The sequence below is a fragment of the Salvelinus sp. IW2-2015 genome, linkage group LG14, assembly GCF_002910315.2.
Source record: "Salvelinus sp. IW2-2015 linkage group LG14, ASM291031v2, whole genome shotgun sequence".
Classification (NCBI taxonomy): Eukaryota; Metazoa; Chordata; class Actinopteri; order Salmoniformes; family Salmonidae; genus Salvelinus; species Salvelinus sp. IW2-2015.
Genome location: NC_036854.1, coordinates 18,692,428 through 18,707,944, shown reverse-complemented (window position 1 = coordinate 18,707,944; position 15,517 = coordinate 18,692,428). Strand labels below are relative to the sequence as shown.

General features: G+C 44.7%; 1 protein-coding gene across 2 annotated transcripts in view; it reads left to right on the top strand.

Moving 5' to 3' along the window:
• Positions 1 to 15,517, top strand: part of zdhhc14 (zinc finger DHHC-type palmitoyltransferase 14) — a 44,694-nt gene that overhangs the window by 21,218 nt on the left and 7,959 nt on the right. For both annotated transcript variants that reach the window (XM_023999496.2, XM_023999495.2), the window contains exons 3-5: positions 10,969 to 11,127; positions 11,387 to 11,524; positions 14,696 to 14,744. In XM_023999496.2, coding sequence (XP_023855264.1) covers positions 10,969 to 11,127; positions 11,387 to 11,524; positions 14,696 to 14,744 — 346 coding nt within the window. The remainder of the gene's footprint in view (positions 1 to 10,968; positions 11,128 to 11,386; positions 11,525 to 14,695; positions 14,745 to 15,517) is intronic.

Genomic DNA, 15,517 nt, shown 5'->3' with positions numbered 1-15,517 from the left:
TGCTGTTTCTTCTCCTTGTTTGTGTTCAGCTAATGAGGCAGATAGATTTGAGGTCAACGTGAACTTTGCCCGACCACTGTCAAACGGGTTGGATCGAGCCAATCACATGTGGCCTCTAAACGCCTTTGGTGTCTGTGTTCACATGTGAGATGATAAAGTATTCAGTGTTGTTTATGTTTGGAGATGACATCAGCTTTGAGAGGCGCTTTGCCCTGAGCACCAATGGCATGTTGTTCAAACAGTCTGACTAAGGGCCTCGTTTTAGAGTTCAATCTAGAAAATATCTCATCAGTTCCAAATGGTACCATATTCTCTGTATAGTGCACTACTTTTGACCAGGGCTCATAGTGCTCTGGTTAAAAGTAGTGCAATATGTAGGGAATAGGGTGCCATTTGGGATGTAACCCTCTATCACAGGAGCAAGCCACTAGTTCCGTTTTGTTATGAGATGTCCAATCCAATGCGTACCAAGAAGAATCAGTCAGTGATTTTCAATGAGCGAAATCTGTGCTATACAGACAGAACAATCTGGATGTATTTTTGGAACTCTGTTTTTTCCTGTGAATACAGCATTCCAGAACTGACTTGTCCATCACAAAATATCCAGTACTAAGAGAATGACCAAATTTGGGCGCTGTTTGCTCTGTTTATCTAACTCCAGCTTTCTCAGAGCAGGACAGAAAGCGTCTCTCGTGGGTTGCGTCACAAATGGCCCCCTATTCCCCGTGTAGTGCACTACCATAGGGCTCCAGTCAAAAGTAGTGCACTATATAGGGATTAGGGTGTCATTTTGGAGGGATTAGGGTGCCATTTGGGACACACCCCTATGTCTCACCACATCAACAGTGTTTTATACAGCCATTGAGGAAGGGTAGAAGTAATTCACTGTTATATTTACTCAATTCGGTTGTGGTCGGTCACAATGTGATGCATTAGAAATAGCATCCACACATCCTCTAATAGAGGATCTGGAGGTTCAGTACTGTATAGTCAACTCTACAAACAGCGAAAATGGTACTAATTGCCATCAAACTCATACCTGTAAACAATACCTATAAACAAGAATTACATTTAGTTTATTAAACGTTGATGAAAAGTGATATTACAGGCCTGCACTGAAAAAGCGGTGAACTTTTGGAGAAGTAGTCTCGTCCTATTGTCTGTTTCACAACCTTCCCTAGCTCTTGCAACCTCTAAACTCCTTCAAAACGACGTTCTCTCCCTCTCGTTGTCTTTGTCGCTCCCTCTCTTCAGTCTCTCTCACAACAAATGCTTGCTTTCGAGCAGCTCAATACGTTTTCAATTCTAAGCTGCTTTATTTGCTGCCTCCCAAAACTCACTTGCAGTCAAACAAATCCTTCTGTCTGATATCTGCTTTATCTCTCTCTTGCACTGTGTGTGTATTTGTGTGTGTGTGTTTTTCTCCTCTCCTTTATATATATATATATATATATATATCTCATCATTCCTGCACTGTCTTCCAGCAGAAGTCTTGTTGTTAAATGCATTCACAATCCTCTGTGTATAAGAACGGCATCTGAAGTGACAGCAAGTGATCTCCTTCCCGCAATATACATAATGTATGCTCCGTTCCAACGCAACTGCCGCCACCACCACTGTCAATGTCTTGTTTTTCATGTACCCAAAGTCGTGGTTAAATATTTAGGCTAAATCTCAGTCCCACAGATGTTCGCCACATTGACGCATGGTGTTGCCTGAAACTTTGATCCAAAGTTACTTTACAGCCTCTTTAAAATCTTTATAGTTAACTTTATACACTCAGTTTATATTAAACAATAAACCAGTGGCACAGTGCGATGAAATGTTACAAGGAATGGCACAGTGTATGAAAATACTTGTCCAAGGTAGGCAGTGATGCTGAGTGATGGCAATGGAACCCTGTTTAAAGTATCCTCCTTTTTAAATGAAGCCATACAGAGTTGGCTACATATTTTCAATTTCCTCCTCCAGGAAAAAGCAGAACAGATGTGTAAGTGATAAACGGAGATGTTCTGTACATTACCTTGGAAATAATGGACGACACAGCAGGACAAGGCAGAGCCAAGTAATAGAGATAATATGCATAGTAATAATGAACTGTACTTCAAATCCAAGTTTATTTGTCACGTGCGCCGAATACAACAGGTGTAGTAGACCTTACAGTGAAATGCTTACTTACAGGCTCTAACCAATAGTGCAAAAAAGCTATTAGGTGAACAATAGGTAAGTAAAGAAATAAAAACAACAGTAAAAAGACAGTGAAAAATAACAGTAGCGAGGCTATATACAGTAGCGAGGCTATATACAGTAGCGAGGCTATAACAGTAGCGAGGCTACATACAGACACCAGTTAGTCGGGCTGATTGAGGTAGTATGTACATGTAGATATGGTTAAAGTTCTATGCATATATGATGAACAGAGAGTAGCAGTAGTGTAAAAAGAGGTTGGCGGTGGTGGGTGGCGGGACACAATGCAGATAGCCGGTTAGCCCATGTGCGGGAGCACTGGTTGGTCGGGCCAATTGAGGTAGTATGTACATGAATGTATAGTTAAAGTGGCTGTGCATATATGATAAACAGAGAGTAGCAGCAGCGTAAAAGAGGGGTGGGGGGGCACACAATGCAAATAGTCCGGGTAGCCAGTTGATTACCTGTTCAGGATCTTATGGCTTGGGGTAAAACTGTTTAAGACTTTTTGTCCTAGACTTGGCACTCCGGTACCGGCTTGCCATGCGGTAGTAGAGAGAACAGTCTATAACTGGGGTGGCTGTGGTCTTTGACAATTTTTAGGGACTTCCTCTGACACCGCCTGGTGTAGAGGTCCTGGATGGCAGGCAGCTTAGCCTCAGTGATGTACTGGGCCGTACACACTACCCTCTGTAGTGCCTTGCGGTCGGAAGCGCGAGCAATTGCCGTACCAGGCAGTGATGCAACCAGTCAGGATGCTCTCGATGTTGCAGCTGGAGAACCTTTTGAGGATCTTAGGACCCAATGCCATCTTTTTAGTTTCCTGAGGGGGAATAGGCTTGTGTGCCCTCTTCACGACTGTCTTGGTGTGTTTGAACATTCTAGTTTGTTGGTGATGTGGCACCAGGAACTTGAAGCTCTCAACCTCCTCCACTACAGCCCCGTCGATGAGAATGGGGGCGTGCTCGGTCTCCTTTTCCTGTAGTCCACAATCATCTCCTTAGTCTTGGTTCGTTGAGGGATAGGTTGTTTATTCTGGCACCACCCGGTCAGGTCTCTGATTCCTATAGGGCTGTCTCGTCGTTGTCGGTGATCAGGCCTACCACTGTTGTGTCGTCTGCAAACTTAATGATGGTGTTGGAGTCGTGCCTGGCCATGCAGTCGTGGGTGAACAGGGAGTACAGGAGGGACTGAGCACGCACCCCTGGGGGCTCCAGTGTTGCGGATCAGCGTGGCAGATGTATACTGCCTACCCTCACCACTGGGGGCGGCCTGTCAGGAAGTCCAGGATCCAGTTGCAGAGGGAGGTGTTTTTAGTCCCAGGATCCTTAGCTTAGTGATGAGCTTTGAGGTACTATGGTGTTGAATGCTGAGTTGTAGTCAATGAATAGCATTCTCACATAGGTGTTCCTTTTGTCCAGGTGGGAAAGGGCAGTGTGGAGTGCAAGAGATTGCATCATCTGTGGATCTGTTTGGCGGTATGCAAATTGGAGTGGGTCTAGGGTTCTGTGATAATGGTGTTGATTGTGAGCCATTACCAAGCCTTTCAAAGCACTTCATGGCTACGGACGTGAGTGCTACGGGTCTGTAGTCATTTAGGCAGGTTGCCTTTGTCTTCTTGGGCACAGGGACTATGGTGGTCTGCTTGAAACATGTTGGTATTACAAACTCAATCAGGGACATGTTGAAAATGTCAGTGAAGACACCTGCCAGTTGGTCAGCACATGCCCGGAGCACACGTCCTGGTAATCCATCTGGCCCTGCAGCCTTGTGTATGTTGACCTGTTTAAAGGTCTTACTCACGTCGGCTATGGGGAGCGTGATCACAGTCGTCCGGAACAGTTGATGCTCTCATGCATGCCTCAGTGTTGCTTGCCTCGAAGCGAGCATAGAAATGATTTAGCTCGTCTGGTAGGCTCGTGTCACTGGGCAGCTCGTGGCTGTGCTTCCTTTTGCAGTCTGTAATAGTTTGCAAGCGCTGCCACATAAGATGAGCATCGGAACCGGTGTAGTATGATTCAATCTTAGCCCTGTATTGACGCTTTGCCTGTTTGATGGTTCGTCGCAGGACATAGCAGGATTTCTTGTAAGCTTCCAGGTTAGAGTCCCGCACCTTGAAGCGGCAGCTCTGCCCTTTAGCTCAGTGCGAATGTTGCCTGTAATCCATGGCTTCTGGTTGGGGTATGTACGTATAGTCACTGTGGGGACGACGTCCTCGATGCACTTATTGATAAAGCCAGTGACTGATGTGGTGTCGGAAGAATCCTGATGCCATCGGAAGAATCCCGGAACATGTTCCAGTCTGTGATAGCAAAACAGTCCTGTAATTTAGCATTTGCTTCATCTGACCACTTTTTTATAGACTGAGTCACTGGTGCTTCCTGCTTCAATTTTAGCTTGTAAGCAGGAATCAGGAGGATTTAGTTGTGGTCGGATTTACCAAATGAGGGGCGAGGGAGAGCTTTGTATGCGTCTCTGTGTGTGGAGTACAGGTGATCTATAATTTATTTCCCCTCTGGTTGCACATTTAACATGTTGATAGAAATTTGGTAGAACTGATTTAAGTTTCCCTGCATTAAAGTCTCTGGCCACTAGGAGCGCCGCCTCTGGGTGAGTGGTTTCCTGTTTGCTTATTTCCTTATACATCTGACTGAGCACGGTCTTAGTGCCAGCATCTGTCTGTGGTGGTAAATAAACAGCCACGAAAAGTATAGCTGAATACTCTCTCGGCAAGTAGTGTGGGCTGCAATTTATCACAATATACTCTACTTCAGGCGACCAAAATCTAGAGACTTTCTCAGATTTCGTGCACCAGCTGTTTACAAATCTGCACAGACCGCGCCCCCTTGTCTTACCGGAGTGTGCTGTTCTATCTTGCCGGTGCAGCGTATATCCCGTTATGAATATCCATGTCGTCATTCAGCCACGATTCCGTGAAACATAGGATATTACAGTTTTTGATGTCCCGTTGGTAGGATATTCGCGATCGTACCTCGTCTAATTTATTGTCCAATGATTGCACGTTGGCGAGTAGTATTGACGGTAACGGCAGCTTTCCCACTCGCCTTCTGCGGGTCCTCACGAGGCATCCCACACAACCGCTAGCACAGTTGGTTGGGCGCCCGTAAAACTGCTGCCATTTCTTCCGGCACCATTTTATCAGTTGATAACACTGTATTTACAAATATAAAGTGGGTAGTGGAATCAATAGTTTATATTAGAACAGCATGTTTGTTCGAGACCCAATACTCGCCAGATGGTAACAGAGTGAAAAGTCAGTAGCTCGGGTAACTGGAGTTCTTGACGATCTTTCGGGCCTTCCTCAGTATTGGGCCGTCTGCACCATCCTCATGAGAGCCAGTTTCATCATAGGGCTTGGTTTTTGCGACTGCACTTTCAAAGTTATTGACATTTTCCGGATTGACTGATCTACATGTCTTAAAGTAATGATGGACTTTTGTCTCTCTTTGCTTATTTGAGCTGTTCTTGCCATAATATGGACTTAGTATTTTACCAAATAGTGCTTGAATGAGTAGGAGGGTCCAAACCTTTGACTGGTACTGTATATTTACATATATATATATACAGTGGGGAGAACAAGTATTTGATACACTGCCGATTTTGCAGGTTTTCCTACTTACAAAGCTTGTAGAGGTCTTAAATTTTTATCATAGGTACACTTCAATTGTGAGAGACGGAATCTAAAACAAAAATCCAGAAAATCACATTTGTATGATTTTTAAGTAATTAATTTGCATTTTATTGCATGACATAAGTATTTGATACATCAGAAAAGCAGAACTTAATATTTGGTACAGAAACCTTTGTTTGCAATTACAGAGATCATACGTTTCCTGTAGTTCTTGACCAGGTTTGCACACACTGCAGCAGGGATTTTGGCCCACTCCTCCATACAGACCTTCTCCAGATCCTTCAGGTATCGGGGCTGTCGCTGGGCAATACGGACTTTTCAGCTCCCTCCAAAGATTTTCTATTGGGTTCAGGTCTGGAGACTGGCTAGGCCACTCCAGGACCTTGAGATGCTTCTTACGGAGCCACTCCTTAGTTGCCCTGGCTGTGTGTTTCGGGTTGTTGTCATGCTGGAAGACCCAGCCACGACCCATCTTCAATGCTCTTACTGAGGGAAGGKGGTTGTTGGCCAAGATCTCGCGATACATGGCCCCATCCATCCTCCCCTCAATACGGTGCAGTCATCCTGTCCCCTTTGCAGAAAAGCATCGTCAAAGAATAATGTTTCCACCTCCATGCTTCACGGTTGGGATGGTGTTCTTGGGGTTGTACTCATCCTTCTTCTTCCTCCAAACATGGCGAGTGGAGTTTAGACCAAAAAGCTCTATTTTTGTCTCATCAGACCACATGACCTTCTCCCATTCCTCCTCTGGATCATCCAGATGGTCATTGGCAAACTTCAGACGGGCCTGGACATACGCTGGCTTGAGCAGGGGGACCTTGCGTGCGCTGCAGGATTTTAATCCATGACGGCGTAGTGTGTTACTAATGGTTTTCTTTGAGACTGTGATCTCAGCTCTCTTCAGGTCATTGACCAGGTCCTGCCGTATAGTTCTGGGATGGTCCCTCTCCTTCCTCATGATCATTGATGCCCCACGAGGTGAGATCTTGCATGGAGCCCCAGACCAAGGGTGATTGACCGTCATCTTGAACTTCTTCCATTTTCTAATAATTGCGCCAATTGTTGCCTTCTCACCAAGCTGCTTGCCTATTGTCCTGTAGCCCATCCCAGCCTTGTGCAGGTCTACAATTTGATCCCTGATGTCCTTACACAGCTTTCTGGTCTTGGCCATTGTGGAGAGGCTGGAGTCTGTTTGATTGAGTGTATGGACAGGTGTCTTTTATACAGGTAACGAGTTCAAACAGGTGCAGTTAATACAGGTAATGATTTCTTTTGATTTTCACATGATGTCAAGCAAAGAGGCACTGTGTTTGAAGGTAGGCCTTGAAATACATCCACAGGTACACCTCCAATTGACTCAAATGATGTCAATTAGCCTATCAGAAGCTTCTAAAGCCATGACATCATTTTCTGGAAGCTGTTTAAAGGCACAGTCAAATTAATGTATGTAAACTTCTGACCCACTGGAATTGTTATACAATGAATTATAAGTGAAATAATCTGTCTGTAAACAATTGTTGGAAAAATTACTTGTGTCAATTACAAAGTAGATGACCTAACCGAATTGCCAAAACTATAGTTTGTTAACAAGAAATTTGTGGAGTTGTTGAAAATGAGTTATAATGACTCCAACCTAAGTGTATGTAAACTTCCGACTTCAACTGTGTATATATATATATATTAACTCAGCAAAAAAAGAAACATCCTCTCAATGTCAACTGCGTTTATTTTCAACAAACTTAACATGTGTAAGTATTTGTATGAACATAACAAGATTCAACAACTGAGACATAAACTGAACAAGTTCCACAGACATGTAACTAACAGAAATGGAATAATGTGTCCCTGAAAAAGGGTGGGTCAAAATTAAAAGAAACAGTCAGTATCTGGTGTGGCCACCAGCTGCATTAAATACTGCAGTGCTTCTCCTCCTCATGGACTGAACCAGATTTGCCAGTTCTTGCTCTGAGATGTTACCCCACTCTTCCACCAAGGCACCTGCAAGTTCCCGGACATTTCTGGGGGGAATGGCCCTAGCCCTCACCCTCCGATCAAACAGGTCCCAGATGTGCTCAATGGGATTGAGATCCGGGCTCTTCACTGGCCATGGCAGAACACTGACATTCCTGCCTTGCAGGAAATCACGCACAGAACGAGCAGTATGGCTGGTGGCATTGTCATGCTGGAGGGTCATGTCAGGATGAGCCTGCAGGAAAGGTACCACATGAGGGAGGAGGATGTCTTCCCTGTAACGCACAGCTTTGAGATTGCCTGCAATGACAACAAGCTCAGTCCGATGATGCTGTGACACACCGCCCGAGACCTTGACGCACCCTCCACCTCCAAATCGATCCCGCTCCAGAGTACAGGCCTCGGTGTAATGCTCATTCCTTCGATGATAAACGTGAATCCAACCATCACCCCTGGTGAGACAAAACCGCGACTCATCAGTGAAGAGCACTTTTTGCCAGTCCTGTCTGGTCCAGTGACGGTGGATTTGTGCCCATAGGCGACGTTGTTGCCTTTGATGTCTGGTGAGGACCTGCCTTGCAACAGGCCTACGAGCCCTCAGCCTCTCTCAGCCTATTGCGGACAGTCTGAGCACTGATGGAGGGATTGTGCGTTCCTGGTGTAACTCGGGCAGTTGTTGATGCCGTCCTGTACCTGTCCCGCAGGTGTGATGTTTGGATGTACCGATCCTGTGCAGGTGTTGTTTCATATGGTCTGCCACTGCGAGGACGGTCAGCTGTCCGTCCTTTCTCCCTGTAGCGCTGTCTTAGGTGTCTCACAGTACGAACATTGCAATTTATTGCCCTGGCTACAAATGCTGATGCTCCAGATACTCAACTAGTCTAAAGAAGGCCAGTTTAATTGCTTCTTTAATTTGCACAACAGTTTTCAGCTGTGCTAACATAATTGCAAAATAGTTTTCTAATGAGAAATTAGCCTTTTAAAATGATAAACTTGGATTAGCTAACACAACGTGCCATAGGAACACAGGAGTGATGGTTGCTGATAATGGGCCTCTGTACGCCTATGTAGATATTCCATTAAAAATCAGCCGTTTCCAGCTACAATAGTCATTTACAACATTAACAATGTCTACACTGTTTCTGATCAATTTGATTTTATTTTAATGGACATAAAAATGTGCTTTTCTTTCAAAAACAAGGACATTTCTAAGTGACCCCAAACGTTTGAACAGTAGTGTATGTATATATATAAATATGTGTGTGTGTATATAATTTGTCAATTACATTTACAGTACCTTACCTTATTAGTATTATTATTTAGTATTGTTTTTTTGGGGCTCCCGAGTGGCGCAGCGGTCTAAGGCACTGCATCTCAGTGCTAGAGGCGTTACTACAGACCCTGGTTTGATTCCAGGCTGTATCACAACCGGCCGTGATTGGGAGTCACAGAGCGGCGCACTATTGGCTCAGCGTTGTCCTCGTTAGGGTTTGGCCGGTGTAGGCCGTCATTGAAAATAAGAATTTGTTCTTAACTGACTTGCCTAAATAAATAACGGTTAAATAAAATAAAATAACATTTCAAAAAGTCCTCCTGTCACAGGAGTAGGGAATTAAGTGATGCTGAGTGAGCGATATGCAGAGCCGCAGAGGTGTTGCCCCCCCCATCTCCAAGCTTGATGATCAGGCTGTGTGTGTGTGTGCATGTGAGTGTTTGCTTGTGAGTCTGTGTGTGTATGTGTCTCTGAGTGGAGTGCTAGGTCCTGCTGAGCAGATGAATAATGTAATGCCAAGTAAACATCGTGCCCCAGCGGCCCGGCGCTGTAAAATGCATCAGTGAGGAAGCCAGTAAAATGTGCTGACTGATATGTCAAGCTCCGAAAGCCTATGTAATCAAATCCAATCGAATCCAATTTTATTTGTCACATGCGCCGAATACAACAGGTGTAGACCTTACAGTGAAATGCTTACTTACAAGCCCTTAACCAACAATGCAGGTTTTTTTTTAATAGAAAGAAATTAAAGTAACAAATAATTAAAGTTAGCAGTAAAATAACAGTAGCGAAGCTATATGTACCGGTTGTGGTCGTTAATTTCTTTACTATCAAATGAGGAGAGACAAACGTATCGCACAAGTCAGAGTTATACTTCAACTAAATCTTTAATCACTTATTGATAAGGGAGCAAGTCAATACAACGCACACATATAAAGTGAATCGATTGAGTCCTCTACAATAATGTTGGCTGGCCAACGATTCACGCTCAAATGATTCGTTGAGAGCCCCGAGACAAAGTACAAAGGTATTTTATAGCCAATATACACCCCTTTCAACCTACATGATGAACAACAGATGTATAGAATGGGTCACAAGGTTAAGATTTGTATGAAAGACAACCTGTAATTCATAGCAGACAGTATCTGCTGTGTCAACAGTTTTCATGGTATAGAGACCAGTGTCTGGCCCTCCGACTCTAAACTGGAACCATCTCTCCCTGGTACGGTATAGAACAGAATCATTAACTCATGCTTTGGATTGCTCTTTAGGTTTTATCACCCAAAAGACATCATAAATCTCCTGTCAGTGTTATCTCCCAGAGGCCCGTCCTCAGTAGAACACACACACAATAGTTATAAGAATCCTCTATTCTGTTGCATAAAACAACCATTTGATGCAATAAAAGTATTATAACATAATCTTGCAATTTTCCATCATACGGTACAGAGTCAATGTGCAGGGGCACCGGTTAGTCGAGGTAATCGAGGTAATATGTACATGTAGGTAGAGTTATTAAAGTGACTATGCATAGATAATAACAGAGAGTAGCATCAGCGTAAAAAGGGGGGGGGGGGGGGAAATGCAAACAGTCTGAGTAGCCATTTGATTAGATGTTCAGGAGTCTTATGGCTTGGGGGTAGAAGCTGTTTAGAAGCCCCTGAAATGTGATGGCGTGACTTGCTTTGTTTATCACAGGGAAATAAAAACAGAGCCTGAAAATTGCCCAAACTCCCCCTTGGATACAGGAACTCGTAACGGACTGGCTGTGCTTTAGGAATAAGATACAGCTCTGAGGCTGTACTGAATATCCACCATAGGAGAACAAAGGAATATGCTTCCCTTGTGAACTAAATCTGACTTGCTCTTGTTTGGTCCTCCTCAGACGCGGCTAACGGCCCCAGTGGTCCAGGGTACAGGCCGCCCCCGAGGACCAGAGAGGTGGTCATCAACGGGCAGACGGTGAAGCTCAAGTACTGCTTCACCTGCAAGATCTTCAGGCCCCCACGGGCCTCGCACTGCAGCCTGTGCGACAACTGTGTGGGTGAGTACTGTAGTCCTGAAACTAATAGGAGAAGCTAACTGACTCGATGGCTGCTCCATATGCATGACTTTTAAACCACCTACTCTCTCCCATCTCTCCCTTTCTCTTTCCGCTGTTTTATTTCCCTTTTCTATCTGCTTCTCTCTTCTTCTTTACTTCTCTATTCCACTCTTTCCCTTCCCTCTGTCCGACCACTTTTCTTTGTCTAAACGTTCCTTTCCTCTCTCTCTCTCTCTCCCTCCTCTCTCTCTCTCTGCAGAGCGTTTTGATCACCACTGTCCCTGGGTGGGGAACTGTGTGGGCAAGAGGAACTACCGTTTCTTCTACCTCTTCATCCTCTCCCTCTCCTTCCTCACTGTATTCATATTCGCCTTCGTCATCACACACGTCATCCTAAGTGAGTATAATACCGACCAGAGACTGAAACACACACACACACACACACACAAAGCGGTGATGCCCTGAAATACACGCAACTCTGTTTTTCCCCATACAATGTCCCCCAGGTGCCCAGAACATGCGGTTTGTTATCCAGAAAATATCATCAATGACAAGATGAGTGAATGCATAACACTGGTATTTCTCTCACACGTTATCACGTTTTTTTTGTTGCCCTAGCCTTCTCTAATTGTAACTCTAATTATCCTTACCCCATACACAGCGGTTGAGCAGACGGTTAACCACAACCAGGTTTTCAGGTGTATTTCACCGTCAGCAGTATCCACCCATAAACAAAGGGCCGCTAGCCCTGAGCAGCACTACCTCCTAGGGCACTTCATCTCGCTCAGCACCACCTCCCACTTCCCCTCCGCCCCTCTACCTCTACCCCTCTTCAGAAAACGACCCTCCCTCTCTCCCTGCTTCCCAGCGCCAGTGGAGGCTGGTTGTCAGGAAAGCTGCTGATGCGGCTGGTCTCTCTCTCTATGGGGGAGAGAGGGAGCGGTGTTTGTGGTGCTTTACTGTACACACAGATCAATCAGGCAGAGCAGAAGCAGGCCAGGGGTCGTATGTATCAAGCCTCTCAGAGTAAGAGTGCTGACCGAGGATCAGGTCCCCCCGCCCTATGTAATCTCATCTAAAAGGATAAACTGATCCTAAATCAGCACTCCTACTCTGAGATACACTGAGATACACAAAGCTGCCCTCTGTGGTCCACCACTCACTGTGCAGAGAGAGAGAGGCAACGAACACATGTCCTGGCTTTACTTACCTGTTTCTTTCTTAGCCATTTCCACAAATGGCTTTTCTACAGGCGATAACGATTGGATTTAGGTTTAATCTGTATCAGTCATCAGCATTCGGCCCATTGATTACTGTGACTAACAGCGTCAGTCTTACGGGTTGTGGGTATTGATTTAGGTTAGTTCTTATTTTTAGTGTTTCTGTGTGTAGCCTAGAGATGGGGTTTGGGGAGCTTCTTCTGAACCATTAGCTGTCAGTCATTGTCTGCATTCCAAATGGGCCCTGGTTAAAAGTAGTGCACTATAGGATAGGGTGCCATTTGAGATGCAGATATTCCCTGCTGAACCACAGTAGAGGTGTTTTGATCAAGACTAGAGTTCCTGGTAGAAAATCCTTGACCGATATTAGCCTATTGACCCTTCACATTTAGGCCTGACTTAAACCTAGTTTGGTACAGTCAGTGTGACTAGCATCAGTTGCAGTTGAAGTCGGAAGTTTACATACACTTATGTGAGTCATTAAAACTTGTTTTTTAACCACTCCAAAAATGTCTTGTTAACAAACTATAGTTTTGGCAAGTCGGTTAGGGCATCTACTTTGTGCATGACACAAGTCATTTTTCCAACAATTGTTTACAGACAGATTATTTCATTTATAATTCACTGTATCACAATTCCAGTGGGTCAGAAGTTTACATACACTAAGTTGACTGTACCTTTAAACAGCTTGGAAAATTCCAGAAAATGATGTCATGGCTTTAGAAGCTTCTGATAGGCTAATTGACATCATTTGAGTCAATTGGAGGTGTACCTGTGGATGTATTTCAAGGCCTAACTTTAAACTCTGTGCCTCTGCTTGACATCATGTGAAAATCAAAAGAAATCAACCAAGACCTCAGGGGGAAAATGGTAGACCTCCACAAGTCTGGTTCATCCTTGGGAGCAATTTCCAAATGCCTGAAGGTACCATGTTCATCTGTACAAACAATAGTACGCAAGTATAAACACCATGGGACCACGGCAGCCGTCATACCGCTCAGGAAGGAGACGCATTCTGTCTCCTAGAGATGAACGTACTTTGGTGCGAAAAGTGCAAATCAATCCCAGAACAACAGCAAAGGACCTTGTGAAGATGCTGGAGGAAACAGGTACAAAAGTATCTATATCCACAGTAAAACTAGTCCTATATCGACATAACCTGAAAGGCCGCTCAGCAAGGAAGAAGCCACTGCTCCAAAACCGCCATAAAAAAAGCCATGGGGACAAAGATCATACTTTTTGGAGAAATGTCCTCTGGTCTGATGAAACAAAATAGAGCTGTTTGGTCATAATGACCATCATTATGTTTAGAGGAAAAAGGGGGAGGCTTGCAAGCCGAAGAACATCATCCCAAACGTGAAGCACGGGGGTGGCAGCATCATGTTGTGGGGGTGCTTTGCTGCAGGAGGGACTGGTGCACTTCACAAAATAGATGGCATCATGACGGAAGAAAGTTATGTGGATATATTGAAGCAACATCTCAAGACATCAGTCAGGAAGTTAAAGCTTGGTCACAAATGGGTCTTCCAAATGGACAATGCCCCCAAGAATACTTCCAGTTGTGGCAAATGGCTTAAGGACAACAGTCAAGGTATTGGAGTGGCCACCACAAAGCCCTGACCTCAATCCCATAGAAAATTTGTGGGCAGAACTGAAAAAGCGTGTGCGAGCAAGGATGCCTACTAACCTGACTCAGTTACACCAGCTCTGTCAGGAGGAATGGCCAAAATTCACCGAAACTTATTGTGGGAAGCTTGTGGAAGGCTACCCGAAACGTTTGACCCAAGTTAAACAATTTAAAGGCAATGCTACCAAATACTACCAAATACTAATTGTGTGTATGTAAACTTCTGACCCACTGGGAATGTGATGAAAGAAATAAAAGTTTAAATAAATAATTCCCTCTGCTATTATTCTGACCTTTCACATTCTTAAAATAAAGTGGTGATCCTAACTGACCTAAGACAGAGAATCTTTACTAGGATTAAATGTCAGGAATTGTGAAAAACTAAGTTTAAATGTATTTGGCAGAGGTGTATGTAAACTTCCAACTTCAACTGTTTGTAGACATGTTTTTCCAGACATGAGAAGTACAGACATTGACAGGCGTTTGAGTCGGAGGCAGAATAATCTCCTTCGGAGCATACAGCTTCTTGTCCTACTGCGGGTGCTGTGAAGCAGCTCTGAGATATTCCGTCACCAGGACTGAGAAGCTCTAATTCAGTGGGAAGTAAATGCTGTGTATGTACTGACTAGCTCATCATCATGGTGCTCAGCGGACCTTTGGATGTTCCCCTCCTTTACGTAACAAACCCCCGTCGTTTCTCTGCTCTCTCTGCTCTCCGCAGGATCCAACCGGACAGGCTTCCTCAGCGCACTCAAAGACAGCCCTGCCAGATATCTTTTTACTGGGGGAGAGTGTGTATGTGTGCGTGCGCACAGTTAGATGTTGGACTTCTTTATTTCTGTTTATATACTCGCCCTTCAAGTGGAAGGAGATAGCAGAGAACATCATTAGCATGATCTCTGAATGGCAGATAACACTGCCCTTATCTCCCTCTTTCCAACTGTGGGAGTCATCTCGAGGTTATCACTCACACACACTCACTTTCACACACACACTAACACACACTCAGAAGCAATAAGCACCATTTGAGAGGGTAAATTCTGCACTGTAAATTGTAGTGCAGGATTTGGTTTGATTTGAGGGGAGTGCTAGATGCCGGCATTTAATTTCCATTAGGGAGCAGCCAGATGCACTGCCTCTGTTTCCATTAGTCCCCATCCAGCCACCCCGCTGCTTTTCTGAGAATCATGCACCTGTCACGCATCATTTGGGCCTTGATCACACACACACGCACACACACACACGCAGGCAGGCCTGCAGAAAGGCAACGGATCTGACACGCACACAATCAGATGGCTGAAATACACCAAATAAATGATAGGGAGAGAGAGTCATTGACGTGCCTTGTGTGTGGCACGTGCGTTGGGTTAGATGTGTTTGTATGCATTGACCGTGTATGTTAGTCGATTGGCTGGTATGTATCCACTTTGCCTGGAGTCATTCGGGACATTATAGAGGACATAGCAGTTATTTCATGTAGCCGTACCACGTTTAGAGCATTGCCGAGGAAATCAATGGCCCCAGCACAATATTCTGGTAGTCC